The sequence below is a fragment of the Mirounga angustirostris genome, unplaced genomic scaffold (assembly GCF_029215605.1).
Source record: "Mirounga angustirostris isolate CCGP_5_RB_7025 unplaced genomic scaffold, mMirAng1.0.hap1 SCAF_1, whole genome shotgun sequence".
In the NCBI taxonomy this organism is placed as follows: domain Eukaryota; kingdom Metazoa; phylum Chordata; class Mammalia; order Carnivora; family Phocidae; genus Mirounga; species Mirounga angustirostris.
Genome location: NW_026991709.1, coordinates 44,689,634 through 44,714,972, shown reverse-complemented (window position 1 = coordinate 44,714,972; position 25,339 = coordinate 44,689,634). Strand labels below are relative to the sequence as shown.

The 25,339-nt window shown below is 36.2% G+C and overlaps 1 protein-coding gene across 1 annotated transcript in view; it reads right to left on the bottom strand.

Moving 5' to 3' along the window:
- Positions 1-25,339, bottom strand: part of EPHA6 (EPH receptor A6) — an 833,569-nt gene that overhangs the window by 249,248 nt on the left and 558,982 nt on the right. Inside the window, exon 7 of the mRNA XM_064580423.1 lies at positions 17,860-18,022. Coding sequence (XP_064436493.1) covers positions 17,860-18,022 — 163 coding nt within the window. The remainder of the gene's footprint in view (positions 1-17,859; positions 18,023-25,339) is intronic.

Genomic DNA, 25,339 nt, shown 5'->3' with positions numbered 1-25,339 from the left:
CTTCCTATACACTGATGATATGGGTTTAGTTTCCAACAACTAGAACTGATTTCTGGATACAAGTAATTCTGCCATCCTACTGCTGCCAGAAGGGATTGCACGTCATCAATTTTATCAAAACGAAAATCATTTTCTTTGGCACACAAAAAGAGGTTGATCAAAACTCTACAAAACAGGACAACCTATTCCATTTTGTACAAGCATACTTTTCCCACAGCTTATCCTAGAAAGCATGATGCAAAACTATGCAGTTCAGTATGTTTTCCATGGGAACATTACTCCTCAGGTTTCTTTTTGATGACTTAGAACACCTGCTTTGAAAATTTTCCAGGCCAGAATCATCTTTTTTCACAGTATCCAGCAGTGTGGAACTCTGGGCTTTCAATCTAGAGTATGCCTAATTGTTGGAGCAGATTCAACTGTGCTTCGTAAAGACAATCTTTGCTTTGCTTCCAGCCCATTTCACTACAAATGGAAGGATGGGCAAAAATATTGGTTGGGTGTCTTGCCTTTAGCAGTGGAAAGATTTCTGTATTTCTTCACTTTATTTTTAAAGTATTTGTACGATCTATCAGCATGAAAATAGAGAAATCACATTCTAAGCTTTCTTTAAAGACTAACCTCAAAATTCTAAGTTTCCTCTGAGGTATCTGTTCAGCCCTGTCTCTGAAAACTGCCTTTGCCTCCACAGCAGGGTCTTGCAAAATTGTTCTCTCTGTCCCTGGTCCCTACTCACATGAATTGGATTAGGGATGGAGACCTGATTCATATTGGGCCCAAACACGATCGCTCTTCCAGGAATTTGGAATTAGGATTCATGGTCAGTTTGGTGGTTTTGGTCGGAATGAATGGGAGATGTGAATCTGCAAGCCATGAAGCAGATAGATATATTTTCCTAAATGAACATATACACAGGTAAAACTAGTCCTAGGAGAGAGAAACAGAAACGAGTGGCTGTTTCTGTTTTGGTGTGGACCAAAAAAGACTAGTCGCCTTTCATTTCAAGAGCTTTCTAGTTTCTTGTTTCAGTCCTTTTTGAAGCTTAGCCATGTTTACTCCCCATGATTCCATGGTGGCCCTGTCTGGGACCTTCTTTTTTTCTTTTCTTTTTTTTTTAAACATTTTATTTATTTATTTGAGAGAGAGAGAATGAGAGACAGAGAGCATGAGAGGGAGGAGGGTCAGAGCGAGAAGCAGACTCCCTGCTGAGCAGGGAGCCTGATGCGGAACTTGATCCCGGGACTCCAGGATCATGACCTGAGCCGAAGGCAGTCGCTTAACCAACTGAGCCACCCAGGCGCCCTGTCTGGAACCTTCTTAAATCTCTTTTTGCTTAACCTAGCTCATGGTATATTTGATACCTGCAATCAAAGGGCCTTAGGGTCTTCTGATTTTTAGTTTCTGACCAAAGAACAAATTCTTAGAAAATTAACTTTAAGAGTGATTCTTTTTCATTCACTTCCCAGGTATATTAGCTCTTTTGAAGTCTGTATGCATGGAATCATATTAAGTAAACGTCCTCCCTCATTTCATTGCCAGCATGGAAATCTCCTTCCATCAGTGACACTTTACCTTGGGTCTGCTTCTATCAAAGGTTGTGGTCACAAAAGACCATATTAAAAAAACACACTGCTGCATTTGTTGAAAAAACTCTGCCTGAGGCCATTATCATCAGATTCCTCATCTGTCTTTCCTACATTTGTGCTTTGTATCATAAAAGCATGAGGACTTCTCTATTCCCTGGCTGCTTCCAGAAATCTCAGAGGCAGAGATGATGTACGTGTGGTGCACCTCTAGTAATAATCCTCAAAATGAGATTCTGTTCCCTCTTGTTTCTATGGATCGAATTTTCTACTTCTAGTTCAAATTTAGTAAAAGTTTTGTGTATGTGTTTTAGATCGCCTCAACTGTTTTTAGGGAGAAGAGAAATGCAAATAAAAGTTAACATTCCTCTGTTTAGTTAACAATTAAGGGTAATTTAGATAAGTAAGCATATATATGGAAAAATCATGCTACTTACTGCTTAAGGCATTTAGCTTTCTTCCTAGAACATGAAATTTGATTATACTTTTAATTCTCTCTCATCTCTAGTAATAGGTATTAATGACTTAGATTGGCTATATGTATGTTTGGGCATGTTCTGTTAAACAAAATTCTTGATTAAATAATTCTGGATGAATTACAAAAAGTGTAATAGAGGTCATTTCTTTTTTTTTTTTTTTAAGATTTTATTTATTTGACAGAGAAAGACACAGCGAGAGAGGGAACACAAGCAGGGGGAGAGAGGGAGAAGCAGGCTTCCGGCTGAGCAGGGAGCCTGATGTGGGACTCGATCCCAGGAACCTGGGATCATGACCTGAGCCGAAGGCAGACGCTTAACGACCGAGCCACCCAGGCACCCAATAGAGGTCATTTCTATCTCCTTTTAAAACATGAGAAGAATTTCCAAATTCCACATACTTATTAGCTTGACTAATTCATGTGTTACATTCCTTATTTTGGTGGTGGTGGGGGTGGGGGTAATGGAGGTGCATACATCTAGCTTCAAGTGAGGTTTTCTACACTGCTTCTCTTCTGAATATTAACAAAAGGTATTTTTCTAATTGTTTTTGTTTTCCAAACTGAGCTTTGCTATTTTTCACCTGTCCTGATGCCCCAATTTCCACAGTATAAGCTACTGGAAATCTTAAGGTAAGGATGCATATAAGACTCCTTCAACTATCTTCACATTCATTGACCAAGTTGGAATGCCTCCATTTCTCCTCTGGTATGTAAGTCCTTGTGCCTTAGAGGCACAGATCACTGATCAATGTAAAGGTACAATTACCCCATCAATCTCTTATGTACTCACTTTTCACCTTCCTTTCCAGTGAAGTATTTCTCCCTTCATCTTACGCAGTAAGAGCATTGTGAAAAATGATGACAGAGACATAGTCTCATGTGCAGAAGTTTGTGTATTTTAATGAAAATTCATTAAATTTATCTTACCTCAAGGGTATGATCATAAATGATATACTTTTACAATGCTTAAAAATATTGCTGAAATCAAGCAAACAGCCATTGTAAAGGTACAAAACTTAAAAAAAAAATCTCCATGAGGGGTGGGGCGGTGGAGCATCTGACTCTTGATTTCATCTCGGGTCATGATCTCAGGGTCATGGCATTGAGCCCTTTGTCAGGCTTGCTCTGTGTTCAGCTCAGAGTCTGCTTGTCCCTATCCCTCTGCTTCTTCCTCCACCCCCAGCTCAGCGTGCACTCTCTCACTCTCTCTCAAGTAAATAAGTAAAATCTTTAAAAAAATCTCCATGGGTATTAACTGGGTATCTTTACATGTTTTTGTTTAACTCAATTTGAAATCTATCATCCCTGTGGACACTTAAGCAGGATGAGAGGGAGAAAAATGACAAAAAGCTAGCTCATTTTAAAATGGTGCAGCTTCTTCGACAGATAAATACAAACAGTGAGAAGTGATTTAGAAGGCCTCAAAAGGCATTTTGAATGCTGCAGTACAGAACATGACATAAAAAAGAAAGAATGTGCTAGAGGCAATTAGATAACTCAGTTTTCTTGTTCTCACTTGTTTGTCTGCTGGGCAACTCGGATTAATTTGGGAAAGAATGGAAGAGCCCTCTTTCCAGTCATTATGCAAGGTAAAAATGTGTTTTTACAAAAGTTCAAATATTCTCAAACCTGTATCTGTTCCATAATTTGAAAAAGTAAAATCCTTCCTCAAACAAGATATTCCGTGCTCATTACTTATAGAACTTACAGTATAACTAAATACCTATTCTCAGCCAAAATATAATTTTCAATATACAGCTAAATTTTATTTTCTTTGGATTGCTTATTCCTGTGCAAGGAAATCAGTTAGATATTTATTTGTTTAATTAAAAAAATTATTGTGGGATAGGTGGTTGTGAGTCATTTCTACTTAAAAACTGAGAATTCCACAGAAAGTTCCTAAGGAAGTTTTCTTTCTAGAATTACATTTTTTTCCTTTTTAAAAAAGTTTTTCTTTCTTCTTTATGAAATGAGTGGCAGCTGATTTACAGGACAGGATCATACAAAAAATCATAATGGACCCAATATATGATTGACTGTATCAGAAGAAGGATAGTCATTATTCTAACAAACACTTCTGGAGTAATTACGTGTGCTGTCTGCAGTTCTAAATACTTCATATGTATTTTAGGATCTACTTTATAGATGGGGAACCTGAGGCACAAAAAGTTTAATTAACTTGCCATGGTTACACAGATAGAAGTAGCTGAACAAAAATTTATGTACAGATAGCCTAGCTTAGAGTTGCAGTTTCTAATCTTTATGCTATATTGTGTGGAAATCTTTTATGATTTAAGTATTTAAAAGAAAAGTGGCCCAAGCCATAAATAACCTGATTACCACAGAAACAGGAGGGACAGTGGTTCTGGGTCCACAAGGTGATGTTGCTGGAGTAGGACTGATGGAGACTCCCTGACTTGCAAACTGTGCTGGTTCAGTCCTGGTATCTCAGAAGTTCAAGCATGGAGCTGCTTTGTCCACCACTCCAGTGCTTAGGCACTGGGAGGCCAACGCATCTGGGGAACCCCACTCACCCTTATATGTCACTTATAAAATTAAAAAAAAAAAAACTATAACACCAAGACTAATCAGCTGTCTCAAGAGTAAGTTAATGCGCATGAAAAATAAATGTCAAAGGGAAGAACCAGACAATGACTTATTGCTATAGTAGGGTGTCTAGATGCAAGAAGATAAGAATATTGTTTCATTTTCTAAAGACAATTTTGAAATTTCTAGAGTGGAATTTTAGGGCTGAAAATTAATACCAATAATGTCAGTATGGATACTCAACGTTTATTGAACCCTAACCACAGAAGTACTAGATATTCTAAGTACTTCACATGCATTGAACCAATGCATACTCACAAGAACACTAGAAAGTAGGTGGTATTCTTACCTGTATTTTTCCTGATGTGGAAACTGAGGCATAGAGTGGTTAGCTGACTTGTACAAAGGTAGTGATAGGGTCAAGATCTAAATCCAGGGCTAAGTCCAAAGCTTGAACTTTTAACTAAAATTCACTAGTTTTCTTTAGCTGTCTATCTGTGAAGTATCTGCCAAGTTGAATTGCATGAATCAACTGCTATCCTGAAAAATTTCCTTGTTCTTTCTGCTTATTTATATCCTTCCTTTTCTTCAGGGCCAAAGTGAAGGCCCTCCTCCACAGAGTGCTTGCCAGCTTCCTAGCTCACAGCAATAATTCAAATTATAGTGATAGTTAACATTTAGTGATCACATGAGAAGACAGGCACTCCTTATCCTCCTTCTCAGCTTTACTCTCCTCCAGAGCATCTCTCATCACCTGGCTTCGAGGAGGTTTCCTGGGGCCCAGATTCTGTAGTGCGGCTTTGCAGGTAGCAGATGTATTGAGGACTGACCTCAGCATGGACAGGTTGGGAAGTGAGGGGAGCAGAAATGGGAAAAGGGAGCAGTTGAATTGCCATGTGGTAGCTACAAAGACCTCTGCAGATCTCAAGGGCAAAGATGACCCTTCACAGCTGTCTTGAAATGAACATTGGGACTCAGCTTTGTGCCTCACAATGACCAGACTTGGATTCTGTCCACCTCTGGGGAGAGGAAATTATTCTGGGGAATGCAGCTTCTTTTGGACAGAGGCAATGTCTGGAGAGGAATTCAGCCAGGAGCCTTCAGCGGGCCACACTCCCACTAGCTAAGAGATTAGGTAAGTGCCTGGGTCCTGAAGGGGAGGTCTAGGCAACACACCAGAGCTCTGCATCACTTAACATTCTAAATACTTTACTCATTCATTGCTTATTGTCTCCCTCCTCTCTGGAACATAAGCTCTAGGATAGGACACTAAGTATCTTTCTCTATTTCTGCTATATCCACAGCATGTAGACCAGCACTTAGTACAGAGTACAGAGTGTGTTTTCACCAATATTTTTTAATAAATCAGTGTACAAACAAATAAATAAATTTCCAGTTTTCTGATGAGGAAACCAAAGCTAACATAGACTAAACAGCCTTCCTTAGGTCCTAATACCTAGGGATGGCAGAGCTTGGTCTGGCCCAAATCCTTAACTACTTCACTCAGAAGTCCTCTATTTTTAGAGCAAGGGTAGCTCATTTAGCACATTCCCTTTATTTTATTGATGAGAAACTAATGTCTAGAGTGGAGAATGGTCATGAGCCAAGATACCAAGGCTTACATCGTCTTTACCAATTAGACCATCCAACCAAGTAACCTTTCCTGAGACAAGTCCATGACACCCTTGTGTGGCATATTAATCTTGGTATCTAACTTTGCTTTGCTAACATGTCACATTTATGATATCTAGATTCATGAAGTTTTCCAGATAACTTAATTTCCAGAACATCTGCAACTGACCAACTTTTGTTGAAAGTTTGGCATGAGATGGCTCAGCTCCAGTTTTCTCAGGAGGCTCTGGTGAATAGGTCATAATTCACTGTGTCTTGAAAGTCCAGATACCAAATATGAACTGTCAAGGAGAAATATGGAGGCTTACATGCTGGCAGAGAACAAACATGTGTTAGAATTTAAATTGATAATTCCCAAGGTTCCAGCACCTTTGGTAGGTGAATTCTAAAGCTAAAATAGTCTCTAGGGAGTTTGGAAGTTATGACAGCTATAGGAGGGACAATGAAAAAGATATTTGGAAGGTTTTATTTTTAGTGTGGATAAAATGAAGGTGAGAAAATTAGATGTGTTAGCAATGGTACCAGAGAAGTCAGTTATGGGAAGCTCATTCCATTTGGCTTGCCCGTCTCCAAACTACAGATGAAGTGAAGAAAAATAAAAACTCAGGAAGGTTTCGGCCTCCTGGAAAGATCAAAGACAGCATCGCATGGCCCTTGCCTGTCTATGACTCCAGTCACATGTCTTGTATTTTCTGTACCAAGATCATTACCCCCAACACTCCTTACCCCCACCTCTGTTGAAGCTGCTTGTTCTCTAACTAGAGCATGCCTCGGAATCACTTGGAGGGCTTGTTAAAACAGAATGCTGGGCTCACCCCCGGAGTTTCGGATTCAGCAGGTATATGGTAAGAGTCTGAAAATCTGCATTTCTAACGTTTTCTCAGGTGTTGCTGCTGATTTTGGTGCAGGGCCCACATTTTGAAAACCACAGTTCTAGCCACACTAAAATGCTTTCAGTTACTAGAAGGTTCCATACTCACTTTCATCTGTACACCTGCATGCCTGCACACAGGAGAGAACAGAAGCTCCCCGATCCCCTTATCTTACCCCCACCTCACCCTCCACCCCCCTCACTAGCATGGCCAAGTTTTATTTAACTTTAAAGTTTCCTTTAAGATAGCACTTCTTTTTGGAAGCTTTCCTTGATATAAGTTTGTTTGGGTTCTCCTTGTGCTCCCCAAAATGTCACATACAACCTTGAAACCTTGTATAATTTTCTGAACCTCTCACAAGCTTTTGTGAAAGCAGGGAACAAATCTATTCTTTTTATCTTTGAATCCACAGCACCTCCTTCTATATCTGGCCCATGGGTTAGTACTTTTAGACCAAGTGAAAGACTGAATGAATAAATTGAACAATTAAACATTCTGCTTGCTTTAGCTTTTGCTGCTTCCTTTCACATGCCCTTTACTTTCTCTCTCATTATGTCAAATTTAGAAACAAACTTTGTATCAAATTTAGAAATAAACTCTCTTACTCCCAAGGATAACAACTTAAGCAACAATATTTAAGACACCGTCAATTTCATTTCTTCATCTCAAAATGAGAATAGGAAGAGTGCATGAATGCAGAATATATGTACTACACGTATGTATGCACGTATAAATATGTATGCTAAATTCAGTAAGCAATATTGCACTGTTTATTGTTTACAGAAATGCTGAAAATGCTTGTTGAAGAAACCATTTAGTCTGCTTTCTCGTTTTGTATCCAGCAAATATAAGATATTTATTTTAAAAATAACTATAGTGCAAGAGCATTTTTTAAAGGATGCTCAGTTTTCCAAAAGCATAAGAGAATATGAAATTCGGTTTGCTGTGAATCAGCTATTTTATATCTGGTGGTAAAGTTACCATATTCTGCTACTCTGCCTATCTTTACAGTGCGGTAATATGCTCATGCATGTCATGCTCCGGTTTGTGCACACACAGCTAAATCTTTTAAAGGGCTCCAGCTATTTTGCCAGAAATTCTTATTTATCTTAAAATCACTGAACTACTGTTTCTCTTGAAAAAGTATAGTGTAATGCAAATACTTAAGCTGTTTATTAATTCTTCAAACAAGATTTGGGAGAGCTGGCTGGGTTTATTTTATAAACATCTGTCCATTCAGTATTGTGACTTCCCAGTGAGGTACAGCAAAAAAAGATGACTTGGGGCACCTGAGTGGCTCAGTTGTTAAGCGTCTGCCTTCGGCTCAGGTCATGATCTCAGGGTCCTGGGATCGAGCCCCGCATCGGGCTCCCTGCTCAGCAGGAAGCCTGCTTCTCCCTCTCTCACTCCCCCTGCTTGTATTCCCTCTCTCACTGTGTCTCTCTCTGTCCAATAAATAAATAAAATCTTAAAAAAAAAACAACAGATGACTTGCACTGAATGAATACAGATTTAAAAGATGTTACATTAGATAATTTAAACTTATTTTTTATTGCATCTTGGTACTATACCAATAGAAAAACTCAAACTATGTCTTTACGTTTTGACATAGGCAGATAATATTTAGTATTTATATATTTTATATAAAATACTTTTCACCCACCTTGGACAGTTTGACAACTCTTTCATTCAACTCTCAAGTTTTTCAGCTCTAAAAGTGATCTCACCATATGGATAGAATTCCACTGGGAAGTAGGAAAGCAAGCTGTAAAAGGAAGCAAGCCCTGTGGGCTGTGTCATCCTTGCAGTCTGAGATTTCCTAAAGGACAATTTCATCCTAGCATCAGGTGTTTCTGCCCTCTCCCTGTAAAAACCACAGCTATGTATCACCACTGGGCACCATTCCACAGCTAGCTAGAACTCACCTCCTGCTTTAGAATACATTCCAGAAGTAGCTACTGAATAACACAATACTCCTTATCCTGTCTTGGGCAGAGTACATAGTTGTGCAACAGATGGAAGTAGGAGATCAGCCATAATTAAGAATCCCACCAGCAGTTCCAGCTAGGTTATATATAGTTATATAAGAGATTAGTTTTTCTTTACTTTGCCCTTAATGCTTTCCTAACCACTAGAATATGACATTTAAAGAAGCCACTTCAAGATACAAATTAATAAAGCTGATTTGTGTAGTCTGAAGAATGGCTGTAATTCTTCATGTATTACATAGGGAATATATTTTTCACTAAATCTAAGCAATTTGAAATGTCTAAGGAACATTTTTCTCTCTAGAAGAATTCAAGGTTGTAAAGTCAAATAACTTGACAGATAAATTCAGGCAATTTATATGATAGCTGATAGAAAAAAAATCCATTTCCTCCCAAATCAAGTCAAATTAAAATTAGACTTTGAGAATGGCATATATAGGAAACTCTGTTAGAAGAGTCTCTGTTGTGGCTTAATGGTGAGCTTCCTGAAGATAGAGAATGTTTATCATTCATATTTGTTTTTTTTTCCCTCCAGCTTTATTGAGGTATAACTGACAAATAAAAATTGCATATACTTATGGTATGCAATGTGATGTTTGGATATAAGTATACATTGTGAAATGATCACCACAATCAAGCTAATTAGTATATCCATCACCTGACATAGTTACTGTACGTGTGTATGTGTGTGTGAGAGAGTGTGTGTATGTGGTAAGAACATTTAAGATCTACTCTTCTAGAAAATTTCAAATACACAATGCAGTACTATTAACTATAGTCACCATGCTATATTATTAGATCTTCAGAACTTACTCATCCTGCATAACTGACATTTTGTACCCTTTGACCAGCATTCAGCACACTGTTATTAATATATATGCACAGAAATACAAATAAGATACTGAAAATATATAGATAAAATAATAAAATAATAGAATACATGTAATTTGTTTGAAATAACAGATGCATGCTAGTTGACTATTTACTAGACAATATCAACTTATTTGATATTCACTGAAAGCCTTCTATGTGTCAGCAAAACAATATAAGAGACATAAAAACGAATAAGAAATGGTTCCTGATTTCAAAAAAAAACCCCACAAAACTTCCAGTCAAGGGATGCTGGCTAATACCCCAAAGAAATCACATTTTTGTATATGTTGCTGTAGGTTATTGGCTTAAAATAAGCCTATATTCTGTTTTCCCTTTTTGATTTGAGACAAATTGTAACACTGCATGTTAATATGCACATTTTATAATTTCTAAGTACATATTATTAGTCAATGATTTTTTTCCAGCCCATTTAACAAAGTTATGATCTTTATTTTTCGTATTGGAGCCTTCAATCTGTCTTACAGTACATGAGCCTGGTTCCCATCATTTAAAGTCTTCATTTGATCCAGGCAAAATGGAAGCAAAATATTCTTTTTTTATCAAAGTCTTGTTAAAAGGAGACTTCCATTCTCTATGCAAATAGTTACTCTTCACCAAGTCCCTGCTCATGTAAGGTAATCAGACTAAGTACATTATTTTGTCCCTTTAGAGTTATACTTGGTCTACCATGTGTGCATTAATCTAGAAATCTGTATTAAAACACACATAGCTCTCTGAACTTGATGCATGGTGATTTATATATAATTATAGTCTTCTGAAAATCTGTGTTTGTACTCAAACACACTTTATGATAGGGAAGAATATAATTGGTTAAGGGATGGTGAAGAATTGGAGGCAAGAATAAAAAAAGAATCATGTAGAAAATCAGAGGTAATGACCAAGCTGAATAAGAAAAATAAAAACACTGACTCGGTATAAAGGGAATTCAGTCCTAGTTTTGAGCATTAATATGAAAAATACTATCCCATATAATATGCCCATTCCAACACTTACTAGCTGTGGGAATGTGGTTAGTTACTAAATTTCTTTGTGTTTCAGTTTCCTGATCCATAAAATGGACATGATAATAGTATCTACTTCAAAGGTTAGTAGCCACCAAGAACAGAAAAGTGCTTGGAAAATAATTAGAACTCAATAAATATTATCTGGTGGAATCTCAAGGTTAGAAGTTACATTAAAATTGTATCACAACCTCCTAAACAAAGCAAGGATTTCCTTTATGATATGCTAAAAAAGTATCCAGCTAGTTTCAGTACAAATTCTTATCATGAGGGGCATTCATTACTTCATAAGGTAGGCCAATTTATAGCTGGACAACCTAACTGCTAGAAAATTCTTCTTTCCTACTGACGTTTGCATTTAGATAGCTATGGTTGCCAAAACTGAAAGTGCTATTGATTGGGGAAAAAAAAAGTTCTATTGATTGGAGATTATTTCAAATTAAAATCTTACATACTGGAATTCATCCTCCTCTGGGTAGACTCATAAATATGAAATCTGCCTCTTGCTTGATTAATTAACTTTTTTATTACTCCACCAGGGTCAGCTGGTCCTCTTTCTGCTTCATGCTTCACCATTAATAACCATCCCCAAATTTCTGGCTACTGTTAATAATGATGTAGCTAATTTCATCCTAAGTAATTGAAGCAGTACAGATTGGGCTTCAACCAATAGACCAGATCAAACACAATAGAATTTTTTTTTTAAGCATAATAGAGATTTTTTTAAAAAGGTAGTTTAGGGAAGAAAATATGTTGCACAACAACAAGAATATCATTTAACTCTACCTAAAATGCCCTCAATTATAGAATTAACAATTAATTTGTAATTAAAGTTCCACATATCATGTTTCTATACAACTCAAGCCAGTGACAGCCTGACAGCCAAAATAAAGCAAGCTAAAATGTTTATCCGTGGCAAATAAAAATATTTGATTCTTTCTGTTTAGACTGGCAGGCAACATGCTATTCTCCCAATTTTAGCCTTTTAAAAATTATATGTTATTCATTTATTTGATTAAATATGCACTGGAAACTATAAGCAAGACATTTCATGAGACACAAAGATACTGGCTCTAGTTCTTAACCTCAAAGAGCTAACAATTTAGCAAATAATTGAGCACTTGCACAATAAAATATAGAACGTCTGAGGAAAGAGTGACGATTTTTCCCTGGACTGATCCAGAACATTTCAGGAGGGGTAGCAGATGAGCTGGACTGACCATTTATAATGTGATAGGTTTCTGAATCTTCCAGTTGGAAGTCATAGAAGAAGCTTAGAAATTATGAAGAATCAGAAAATTTCATGTATAAAGCATCCATACATTTTTTCAGAGTTTGTGTTAAGTAGAGGGAGATGGGACAGGAATGATGTTAGTCTGTATTAGGATTGGAGGGAGACTTGAATATTTGTTGAGAAATTCACATTTTATGTGGTAGAAAATACTCAATGATTTGGAGTTTTTAAGTGTACAGGGTGGAGTATAGAAAAATTAGTCCAATTGAGACATAAAGAACAAATTAGAGAAGAAGGAACAAGAGATACAATATTGAACCTTAATTTCCAGGATCATTTCCCATTTATAAATTGTTAAACTTAATCATATTACTTAAATATGAAACCATACTAAAAATAGCTAACTCTTATGGGTGTTTCAAAATAATTAAGTGATTAAATTCATTCATTTGTATCTACACTAACACTTTTTGTATACATGTGTAAGCCATGAAATAAGATTCTATTTTGAAATACCCACTATATTTCAGTAATTTATTGTTTGGTTAGTTAACGTTGATCATGATGACTTTTGTGTGGTTACGTTATGTGATATAAACCTAGTCCATTGTTACTACTTTTGGTAAATAATACATTTTAAAATGTTGACAGATGTGGCTTTTATGTTACAAAAGTGCTTTATGTAGCTTATAGGTAAAAACCTAAGTTTGTATGTTGCTAAAATTTAATGTATAATTAATCCTTCCAGGGGAAAAGAATGTACTGCTTCCATGTTGGCAATGTATACTTCTTCTGGGTCTTTTGGATAACAATTAAAGCAATGGGAGAGGTAAACTGCTAATTACTACGTGTAAATTTCCAGCTTTCTTTCAAAAATTGGCTTTAAGCTATGGATTCTGCACCCTTCTGATAGCTTCATAAGTTCACTTCCAGTGTTTAAGTAAAATGTTCAAGTTGGCTGCAATATAGAAGGATATATTTTATTTGGTTTTAAAAGATATACACATGAAATTACTTTCTGCTACTCTAAAATACATTTGAATATTAGGTAAGTCTTGATGTGTTAGGGGACTTGGGTGGCTCAGTCGGTTAAACATCTGACTCCTGATTTTAGCTCAGGTCATGATCTCAGGGTCCTGAGTTTGAGTCCTGTGTCTGGCTCTGTGCTCAGTGGGGAGTCTACTTGGGATTCTCCCCCCTTCACCCCACCCTCCCAGTTCTCTCTCTCTATCTCTCTCAAATAAATAAATAAAATAAATAAAATAAATAAAAAATAAATAAAAAAGTCTTGGTGTTTTAAATAACCAAATGTTTAACTTCCTTCTTTAAATTATTTTTATTTCTTTTTCTAAAAAAATGTAGGTGTAATGTTATTATTGCTAAAAATTATACCAAACATCTTTTTTGAGAAGTTTGCAAGGATATGGATAGTACTGGCTATGTAGATAACTTTTTAATTTTAATTGTTATTTTTTTCTCCATTGAAAAGAAGCACATTTTCTCCAGAAAATAAGGACAAAATTATAATAAATATAAGGTGGTTAAAATTTCCTATTGTTTCATTCATATAAGCCAAAAAGTTCTGTACTTAATCTGTGTGGGTGTGTTTGATAGTTTTGCGCCTAATATGAATTTCACTTTAATACTGAGAAAATTCTTATATTAGCTTCTGACACTGATCTTTCACCTGTCTCAAGAAGATCCACATGGAATGTTTATATATTCTTACCTTCTTACTACTGATTCTGTAGTTTATTGTAATTTTGTTATATCTATTCTAAAAAGGTGGGAGAATCAATTACAGTACCTGATAAAAAGACCAGTATACAATAGGTACTCAGTAAATGCTGTTAGTGGACATAATATTTAGTTGTACATTCTTTGTCAAAGAGAGATTAGCAGACATATGAAATACCAGCATTAAAACAGAAAAGTCTTTTGTGATTATACAGGAGTGATTATCTACCTATTCATGTATATATCTATCAATCAATTAATTACCTATATCTACCTATCTATCTGTCATCTATTTATCTCTCCATATATACATATGTAATGAGGTTATTCTGTAGACTTGGGGAGAGCAGAAACCAACAGGTCTAGGCCAAGTAGGCTCTTTTCATAGTGCTAGCAATCATAATTACTGATCTCTACATTTGTTTAGCCAGTTTCCACTACATAATCTGACTCTGGAAAAAAATCCAATTGCTGGTCTGGAAGAGCAAGAGCAGTAACTGTGATTGTTATTCAGATGCCACTATATTTGTAGAACATTTGTGGGTTCAGAATACTATGATTTTGAAAAGGAGTTTTTTCATATTTTATATTACTGTCTTGTTGGCAAACTAAAAGTTGAAGCAAGTAAAACAGATATGGCTAGAGAGAATTAAATTGTAAAGTATTTCACTTTGCTTACTTAAAAAAAAAAATTGAATCAGACCATCAAATGAGAGAACCTCATCTCTCTTCCCCAACCCACCCCCATCTCTATGCATATATTGTAAAGTTAATTAAATAGAATGCACAAGAGAGAACTTAGTTCAGGTATTACTCAGGAAACAAAAGCTATAAAAATTAAAAGATGAGCTAGGAGGGTATGAAGAGAAAAAGACTGATGCTGGAGATTGGAATTCATATCATTATATACCTGAAATTTATAGTAAACCTGACCATATCCTACTACGACATCATTCACTGAAATTCTCTTCTGGATATAAACAGCATGCTTTGAAAATGCAATTTAAAACTAACCAGATAAAAAATGATCCTTTAAATGATTTTCCCTCTAGGCTGTAAATTGACTTGGGAGCCATTCTATTTACCCAAATTCCAGGTTTAGACAAACACATTTTTCAGATTCTTCTGAGACATTCTGTCTTTCATGTCATTTACGAATCAGTGATTCAGAACATGTTTTTTGCTGTCTGCTGTGGTCATTGTCAGATGGTTTTAGGGTTCTAATCCTGCACCTCCACTCACCGATTACCAGATTTTGGTAAAGCTACTTATGTTTCTAAAAGGAGAAATAATCTTGTCAGAATTAAAAAGATGAATTGTGTAAATTGCTCAGTAGGGGGTCTTGCACCTGTTACTGGTCATGTTACTCCCTAATCAAAACCCTCTCCCAGCTCCTCAGTATCATCAGAAGGCTCAATATCTTTCACGGGGCCAAAAGAGCACCTTCATGTTGGCCCTTTCTAACTCTCTTCCTTCAGTTCCCACCATTTCACCTTTTTGTCTCCTCACTGCAGCCACACCAAATTATTTTCTGTTCTTTAAATTTTTCATGCTATCTCAGGCCTCAGTGTTTTTGCTATTCTTTTACTACTCCTCTTTCAAGAATGAGCCCCATCTTCTCACCTTCCAACTGACCCCTTCATGACCCATTCATGCTAAACTAGGATTTCTTCTCTATGCTCTTAGAGCACCCTTTGCATATTTGTATGATAGTACATGTCACTAACCTTGTATTTTTTATTTAAATTTTCATTTTCTTCCCACAAATCTAGACTATGAATTATGTGAAGGCTGTTGGTCTTATTATTACTTTTTTAATCCCCAGAACCTCACACAGAGTATGGCACATATTAAGTGTCCTATACATTTTTGTTGGATGAATAAATATTATACTGGGTCATTGGTGAGCATGGGACCTTTTCTGATAAGGAATTTCAAAGTATGTATCTTTTTGTAACAGAAAGAATTCTAGTCCTGAAAGTACAATGAGTTGAAATTTAGAGTTAAACCAAATTAATTTTTTCATATTTAGATCAGAACTTTTTTTTAATTAGACTAGGTTGTTTTCTCTAGAAGTCCCAGATAAACACAAATGACTTATCTAGATTTAGCCCTATAAATTTGTCTGAGAATATATTTTTGACTTAATGATGTAATACTCAAAAATGTCATACTTTTAAAAAAGATAAATTTCTTCATCTGTGAACGAAAGTAAGAGAAGTGAGATGCAGGGATGCGGTACACAGCCAGAACAACACAGTGACAGGACTCTTCCCAGGACCAAACTTTCCTTGAATTGCATCCTCTGGCTCTGCGTGAAGGCAAAGTCTTGACATGGGAGCAGGGGAGAAAGAGTCAGCAGGACATAGCAGGGATGGCACTTTGAATATTTTTATATTGTTCTTAATTATGGAGCTATGTTTTTTTGATAATTACACTCTACTACCAATAATTTCATCTCTAGCTTGAGAAGCCAATAGTCTCCTGCAGGATTATAAATGATCATCACTGATATTACACATCCAGGTTATAAGTGTTCTTTTTATTCATTAGTTTACTCTCTCTTCCTAAGCTGTGTGCCTTCTTAATTATGTTGGTACTCTTCCACTTTTTAGTGAGATATAGTTGCAATGAGGGCATCTTATGAATTGATACTGTTCATCAATGTAAAAACGACAACACTCCTTCCATCACAGAATTTGAAATCCAAACAGCTTCATTTTGGGGGAGTGACAAACTAGAGGAATTGTGGCCTGTTTCATGATCTTACCATTAGCACTTTTTAATAATTCAAATGAAAGAACTTGGCATGATGGTGGAGTAGTTCAGAGCACAGGCCTTGGAAAAAGGTAGCCCTCAGTTTCAAATTTTAGCTTAGCTTCTTACTAGTTGCATATATCTGAACAAATAGCTCTATTTCTCTAGAATTCTCTTTTCTCATGAGTAAAATTAGAAAAATCATACTGGTGTTATTGGATGTTGAAAGGTTTAAATGGAATAATATATATAAAATACATAATTTCTGGCACTTATTAGAAGCTCAATAAATGGTAGCTATTATTGTTATTTATAAAGAATTTTTATAATATATTTACTATTCTTGAATTCTTATATAAATATGGGTATTTTAGCAATGATGGGGACATATTTTTATTATAATTAGGTATTTGGACATTTTTCCATAGAGGAACATTGCAAAAGCCACCCATATTATCTTTACAAAGTTAGCAGTAAGATAGATTTCTAAAAGCAAAAAAACGAATTCAATGGTAGAGCAGGATTCAGACTAAATAAGACATTTCAAAGGCTTTGTTACATGACATTGGAACACCTCACTCCCTTCGTCTCCCATTTTGATTTTCAACACATCAAGGCTATGGAACTAATTTGAGTTTCTAATTAAGCCCATGTGTCTATATTTAAACTTATAATGTACATTTTAGTGGAGTTTTTCTCCTGACCACTGTTTTTTTTTTTTTTTTTTTTTGATCTAACAAGCCAAAGCTGCACAATTTTGAACTAACTGCTAAAATCATTTGCTCATGGCTTTATTCTCTTCCAAGTTTTCATTAGTACCATATTATGATGCCAAGACTAGCAAGCAATTAGGCTAACACTGCCCATTGAGACTCTATGTTATAGCATGAGTGATGAATTCTGCATAAAGAGATGTATTTGGGCCACACTACAATTGTGGTAGAGTAAGGCATTTCATGGAGGTATTTAATGATAGCACCAAAACATTAAGCTAAATGACTCTATGAGTATTTACATGAACAGAATCCTGTTTGATGAGACTATTCACAACTGGGGACATTAGATTTTTAACTATCAGGTCAGATTGGAATAGTACTAAATTAACATCTTATTTTATATGTTTGTGTAAAACTTACTCTCATCTCCTGTTTCAAATTCAAACTTCTGACTGTAGCCACTGTATCCTGTTGCAGTCCTCACTCGGATATGAAATATGTACTTGGTGGCCGGCTTGAGGCCTGTGATGATGACACTGGGTGCCTTGGACCTCGTGGAGGAGTAGGTGAGCTGCTCATGCTCCTGGGGATAGAGAAGAGGAGAAAGGAAATGAAGCAGAATTATTCCACTTTTTCCTAGAAACAGTCTCAAGTTAAGCTGAGGAATTATGCTCTGAATATAAAAAATATTGATTAGAGAGAGGTGTGAGCATGGTTTTCCAAAATTTAGCATTTAGTTATTTATCATTATGATGCATATGATATGGTCTTGATTCAGAAATTTAGTAAGAGAGATGATTATCTTATATAAACTTGCACTTAGGAGTTTTGGTGATTTGGATTTCTGATCCAACTCTAAGGAATGGTGGTGGCGTGAAAGCACGTTCACACAGAATGGCAGCTGCACCAGGAGCAAAATGTGCGCATCAGGTCAGACCACACGGGCGGAGTGCGAGGCGCGGGGGTGGGAGAATTCAAGTACCCGCTACTCACTTCTACCCGCAGGTAGTGCCAAAATGCCGGCGCTATCCGTGGGTAGACCTGTGGGTGAGAGGAAAAGTAAATTAATTGTTTTTTAAAATTTGAAATAGTTTATCCTGAATCAATTGCTCTGTTCCAAAACTCAGTGATGCCGCAGTAGTTAACAACTCAAGTTGAGTCCAACTTGAAACATAAAGCTATGAAATTTTTCCCTTAAGGGAGAACTGACTTCTCCAGATATCACAGTTTATTTTTTAAAGATGCACAAGTTTCACAGTCATCGTGAGGTAGATTTTAAAACAGTCTGCCCGCGAAGGCGCATCAGAGACCCAGGAAGGTATGAAAGACTTACCCCACCTGCAGAATCAGAGGCAGGGATGGAGGCTAGGTTCCCAGGCACCTGCAGTTAACTGCCAAACTACCTCTCCTCACTAACAGGAAGGGTTTACCACAGCTGACTGAATGATCCGGTCAATCAGGGTCTTTCAAGGGGGCTCTCTTGCCCACCAGCTCAAAACAGGATAGTTCATTTTACCCACACATGAAAGAGAGTGTCCACAATGTGGTGGTCATGGAGGCAAATTAAATTTAATACTGTTTTTGTACAGGGTTACTGTTCAATTAACTTTATAATAATATTTTAATAGGGTATCTGGAAAAAAAAACTGTATTTGTATGAGTAAGTCTTCTAAATTCGTAAGTCAAAGTAGACCATCAGGTTCTCAAGTTAATTCTCCACTATGCTAATAAATCTAACGATAGAAATTCTCAGGGAGGGAAGTGACTTTCAAGATCATTAACTGAATCACACATTTGATGCCTAAATTCTATCTATAATATTCTCATCAAGGTTTCATTTAGCCTTTGCCTGAAAGTCTCTGCTGTTCAGGAGATCTTCCAGATTTACAAACGAAGTTATAAAAATCTACACATGTGTAGAATATGTCAAACTCCATTTATTTGCTGGGGATGCTTTAAGATTTGGAACTATGAAAATAATTTCCCTTAAGCTATTTTTGAGAAAAATATCCTATTCTTAAAGATCATTTTTAAATTTCATGGCCCTATTTGTCAGAACATTATATGCTACATTGTTCTTCTAAGTCTAGCTGAGGAATTGAATTTGCCATCTATACCCCAAATAGAACTATTTATTGAACACGAAATGAAAAGAAAAAATGTGTTAACAATAGCAACATTTTAACTAAAAAAGTCAAAACTGACAAACTGCAGTTTATATTTATCTCTAAGTAATTTTGAGTTTAGGAAGTAAATAAATACCTAACTGCAGTTTATATTAGTCTCTAAGTAATTTTGAGTTTAGAAAGTAAATAAATACCTACCTAGCAAAAAATCCAAAGAAAGTCTATAAAGTCATTGAGGGTAGTAATCAATTAAGTGCTAAAGGAAGGAGCTAAGATCAAGGACTTTACAATTAGGCAGCTTAACACCCATACTGCAGAGTAGAGAAAAAAATTGCTTGTGCACTATTAGAAGAGATGATATTGTTTCTGGTAGAAATTTGCAAAACTTTTTGGATTTTCAATCTCACATACAAGAGAATAGTCCACCTTTTGCAGAATTTCTTGCAGTGTAAGAGTTATGGTGTATTTTGAGTGGTAGTCCACAATATGAAATGATGACTGAGAAAAAGGTTTTAAAGCCCTGAAAAAATAAACGTCATCTTATCCTTAAAGGGAGAAGATACAGATTTCAAAAATCTGCTCTTAGAATGGCAGCACACCAATGACACACTGTCTTTGTTGCTTCATCAAAATGTAGCTAAATAGTAATTTCTTACTCAGTAAAGTTACAGGGAGGAAAGGACACCTTTGCAAACAGCGCGTAGCATTTCTGCCGTTATATACAAAAGTGTAACCGTAGCTACTCCATCTCTGGGATACAAATCCTCAAGTAGGAAATGTGCTTACATGGTTCCTCAACCTAAATCACAGCAGTGCAGTGATGACTGTTGTCTCAACATCTTGCCACTTCTCACCTTGCCAAAGAGGAGGACTCAGAAAATAGCACTCTTGAGGGTTTCCTCCTTCCAGTGTACAGCAGCCCCCTTTCCTGCTGTTTCCAAGCTCTTGGGAGGCCAAGTTAGCACTTACCCATTACAACCATAGGGCACTGTAGTCCCAGAACTTTGGCTAATTGCTTCTGCTGTTATATCAACTCCAATTCTAAGGAGCAGTCACCAAGGAGAGACCATCCTTTGCCACAGAACAATCTAGACCTCTCTATTCCTCCTCAAAGGCTGAATTCTGGACATGTTTGAGTGGGATATGTGTGCAAGTTTTTCTGGAGATTGTACCACAGTGGAATTGCTGGTTTTACGACATGCATGTGTTCAATTTGCTAGGTAATCCATCCCGTTGTTAAATATGTTTTTCATCTTCACTAAATCCGTAGTGAAATCCCTTTTGCATTCTTTATTTTATTTAGTTTTGTATTTTTTTCTCTTGATCAAGCTTTCCAGAGGTTTGAAACAACTTTAGGCTTTATCTAATTGCATCTTTGTTTTCTATTATGTTTAATATCTGCTCTTACTATAAATTTTCTTTCTTCTTTCTAGTTTCTTTGTGTTAATTATGCAGTCTTCTAACTTCTTGCATTTCATGCTTAGCTCATTAATTGTCAGTATATCTTTTTCAAATACACAAAGTAAGTCTGCAAGTTTCACTCTCAGTACTACAGTAAGTTTTCATATGGTGTATTATCAATCAGCTCTAAGTATTTACTAATTTCCAAAACTATATGATTTTTTAATTCTTTGTGGTAGACAGATCTAGGATTGTCACCTGTACAGTTTTATGGTTCAAGAAAAGTTGTCAGGCAGTAAATAAGTGGCATAAAGTGAAGCATAACCCCACTGGTTGCACTGAACTATCGATAAGATAGTGGATTCTCATTGCTGAGCATACAGGCAGTCTTTCCCGTTAATGTTTACTGCTGGGAGTAAAACAGCTTGTTGCACCCTTTCTCCTTGGATGAGCATGAGTAATAGCACCAATTGTGAGAAAAAAAAATAGTAATGATGTACTTTACTATAATGTTATGTATAGCATTTAAAAAATAAATATATATACAATTTCCATTTTATATATTTGTATCTCTATATATTTTTAAAATCGTTCAAAACCAAATAGTATGAACATGAGTCACTGTCAAACAGAATGTGCATGAACTGAACTCTAGAGATGTTGACCTCACCGTTCTCTTCCCATGTGTAGATCTTACAGCCTAGACACTGCTCCTTCCCAGCTGCTGAGAATCAAGGCTTTTGGGGGAGTCTAGTCTTACTGTCACATCCAACCTTTCGTTTACCCTAACTACCGAATCTAGATTTATCTCTGTAGATGTCAACTCTTCATGGTAATTAAAAGGGATGTTCTTACCAGATTCTGGATCTTATTAGCATTTAATCGAAAAACTACAACTTAGTGAAAAGAAATAGGCTAAGGTGCCCAGTTCATTCGGTTACATCTTTCTAAAATCAGTGCTAGCATAGCCTGTATCAACAAAAGGCAGCATGTAGAGAATTCTGGGTTGGAATTTTCTTGTCTTGGGCTTGGTCTTGGTTCTACTTACATTATGTATTTTGGTAAGTCACCTTGAAGAATTTGATTTACTCATACAGCAAATTCATTCATTCCAGAGACACTGAATGCCCACTATGTTTAAGGGGGGTTCTAGGGCACTCGAACAGATGTACGTTACATAATCACCAAAGTTCTAACTAAGCAATTAAATTCTATAATTATTTTTATGTCAGAAATACAAGTCCCCTCTCTTCTACTGTGACTCATTCTCATCAGTCCTTATCACACTCTTGGTTTACCACTCCCACCAGTGGAAGTAGATTCAATAGGCCCACAAACTGGTCATCATTTAGCTGGTTTGCTTTCTCTTAAAATCTTTGGGTCAAGGGAGACTTTGGTGAGATGTTTCCTCTTTGCTTGACTATTTTATTTTAAATTAATTGGATTGTGTGTGATTAAAAATGTTGCAGACTTTTTTCTAAAAACATGTAGATCTAAAGATAGACCAGCAATCATAAGAGAACCATGATTTATGCAATGCTTTATAATACACATTCTTTATATAATGCTCTTAATAATCTTGTGAAGCAAGAAGAACTGATAATATCTTTATTCTCACCTAACATACGATGAAACTGGTCAAGAAAGCATAAGTCACATAACTAGTTAGTTTCCATTCAAGTTGTGCTTTTTCACTATGTCCAATTAAGGCAGATGTGTCCAGGGCAAATAGGCTTATAGATTAGACTTTGAGCCAAAGTCAGGTCTTTACATTTTACATTTACAGTTTTGATCATCTAATCACTAGAAATAACTTTAAAGACATCCTGTGAGCCAGATAGCAATGATTTGATGGCATCAGAATATTTTTATAGGAATACCTCCTCAATGACAGAGACAATTCTCAACATTAAAGGTTTTACTTAGTTATTTCAAAGATAAAATTATTTTCTAATATGGTTAACACATCCATGCATCCTGCCTTTATTTTCATTCACTTTTTTATAGTGTGTCATATAGACAGATTCCAGGAAATTCAGGGGGCTTATCACTCATCAAATCTTGCATGGAACATAAACTATTCTTGTTCAGGGCTGGGAATACAATTTATTTGATAAGGTTTGCGAGATCCTTCTAGAATTTTTGATGTATGAAGGTACCTGAATGGCTTTATTCATAGAACGGTACTAGGAGGACAGATTAAAGAACTGCTGGATTTTCTTTTATCCTTTCAAGTCATACCAACTGTAAAATGATCAGAAATAGGCCAAAAAATTATCTGTGATTACTATCACAATCATTATTATTACTATTTACTACTATCATTATTATCTTAGCAATGTTTTAATTAAGTCAAAGGTAAAGTTCTTATTCTATCGGCTAGCAGACTGAAGCTATAGATTCCTAAGAAAATAAAACAGTATTGCAAGTGGATTTTAATGGCTCTGCTAGGAGTTGCCTAAGTCATTTTTTTTTTTACTTTTTTTTTATTATGTTATGTTAATCACCATACATTACATCATTAGTTTTTGATGTAGTGTTCCATGATTCATTGTTTGCGTATAACACCCAGTGCTCCATGCAGAATGTGCCCTCTTTAATACCCATCATCAGGCTAGCCCATCCCCCCACCCCCTCCCCTCTAGAACCCTCAGTTTGGTTCTCAGAGTCCATAGTCTCTCCCCCTCAGATTCCCCCCCTTCATTCTTTCCCTCCTGCTATCTTCTTCTCCTTCTCCTTCTTCTTTTTTTTAACATATACTGTATTATTTGTTTCAGAGGTACAGGTCTGTGATTCAACAGTCTTACACAATTCACAGCACTCACCATAGCACCTACCTTCCCCAATGTCTATCACCCAGTCACCCCATCCCTCCCACCCCCTGCCACTCCAGCAACCCTCAGTTTGTTTCCTGAGATTAAGAATTCCTCATATCATTGAGGTCATATGATACATGTTTTTCTCTGATTGACTTATTTTGCTCAGCATAATACCCTCCAGTTCCATCCACATCTAAGTCATTTTTTAATCCCTTTTCTCTCTCCATTTCTGTGTCTGCCTTTCTCACCCTGCCTCTCAGTCCCAGATGCAAACACATACACACATTCATTAAACAATACATGATAGAAGCCTGTGGGAGACATCACCACAATAATTTTAAAACTAAACAAATTAAAACCACATTTAGAACATGACTTATTATCTGCAGAAAGATATTTTTTTCTGAAAAAAATCAAGAACTGCATGGCCTAAAAACAAAGTTTGAATGGTTATCAAAGAATCCTGTTGCCTAAACAATGATATTAGCAATTCTGAAAATATTTTACTTTATTAAAAGAAAGTTCTTCACATGATCTTAAGAAAAGAAAAGCTTGAGTACTAGATCTGCTTAGGGTGTAATGATTGCTTCCTGAAGGAGAGAGGCACTGATCTGGTGGATTTTATTTCATGTGTTCCTATTAAGAATGAGCCCTACATGGAGGCAGGTACTTATATATTATACCCTGGATGAAAGATTTCTTAAGATTTTTCATATCTTCACTTTGATGATGCAGTCTTCTGATTGCTGATGTGAATTCCCAAGTGCCATAGAAGTAGACATAAATGTATTTCTTTCTGGAAAGAACAGGCTTCCATAAAATTAATGCATGGACATTCTGATTGCTTCTTCAATTTCTTTTTGGATTTAATTGAAATGAATCAATCTCTGAGAAAATTATCAACTCCTAATGCACTGCAGTTGCAGGACTTGCAAAATAGAGAATCAGATGAGCTGTGTGAACCCAGGAATTGAAGTTATAGCATGCCTGTAAAATAGGCATAATCATAAAAGAGCTCAGAGTACTAAAAACTCATCCATTTCCATTCTTTTATTAGTTGTCTTAACTCATCCCACTGAAGTGTTGATCTATTCTTTTTTAAGAGATCTTAAAAAAAATTTTTTTTTAAGATTTTATTTATTTATTTGACACAGAGAGAGAGATTGAGAGCACAAGCCGGGGAAGCAGCAGTCAAGGAGAGAGGGAGAAGTAAACTCTGCGCTGAGCAGGGAGCCCGACTTGGGGCTCAATCCCAGGACCCTGAATCATGACCTGAGCTGAAGCCAGACGCCTAACCAACTAAGCCACCCAGGCGCCCCTTAAGAGATCTTTAGAGAGAAAGAATCTTATTCTACTCTAGCCAAACCATAAGGTATAGAGAAAAGTTCTTCCTAAAACATAACTTAATTATCTCACTGAAATCTGAAAGCAGTATTTTTTTCTTAATATGTGGGAACTGTCTCGTAACGATTGAACTAATAAACCATTACTTTCTATCTGCCATTTATGATTTTCTACCAAGAAATCCCTAGAGAATTAACTGAAAAGATTCGC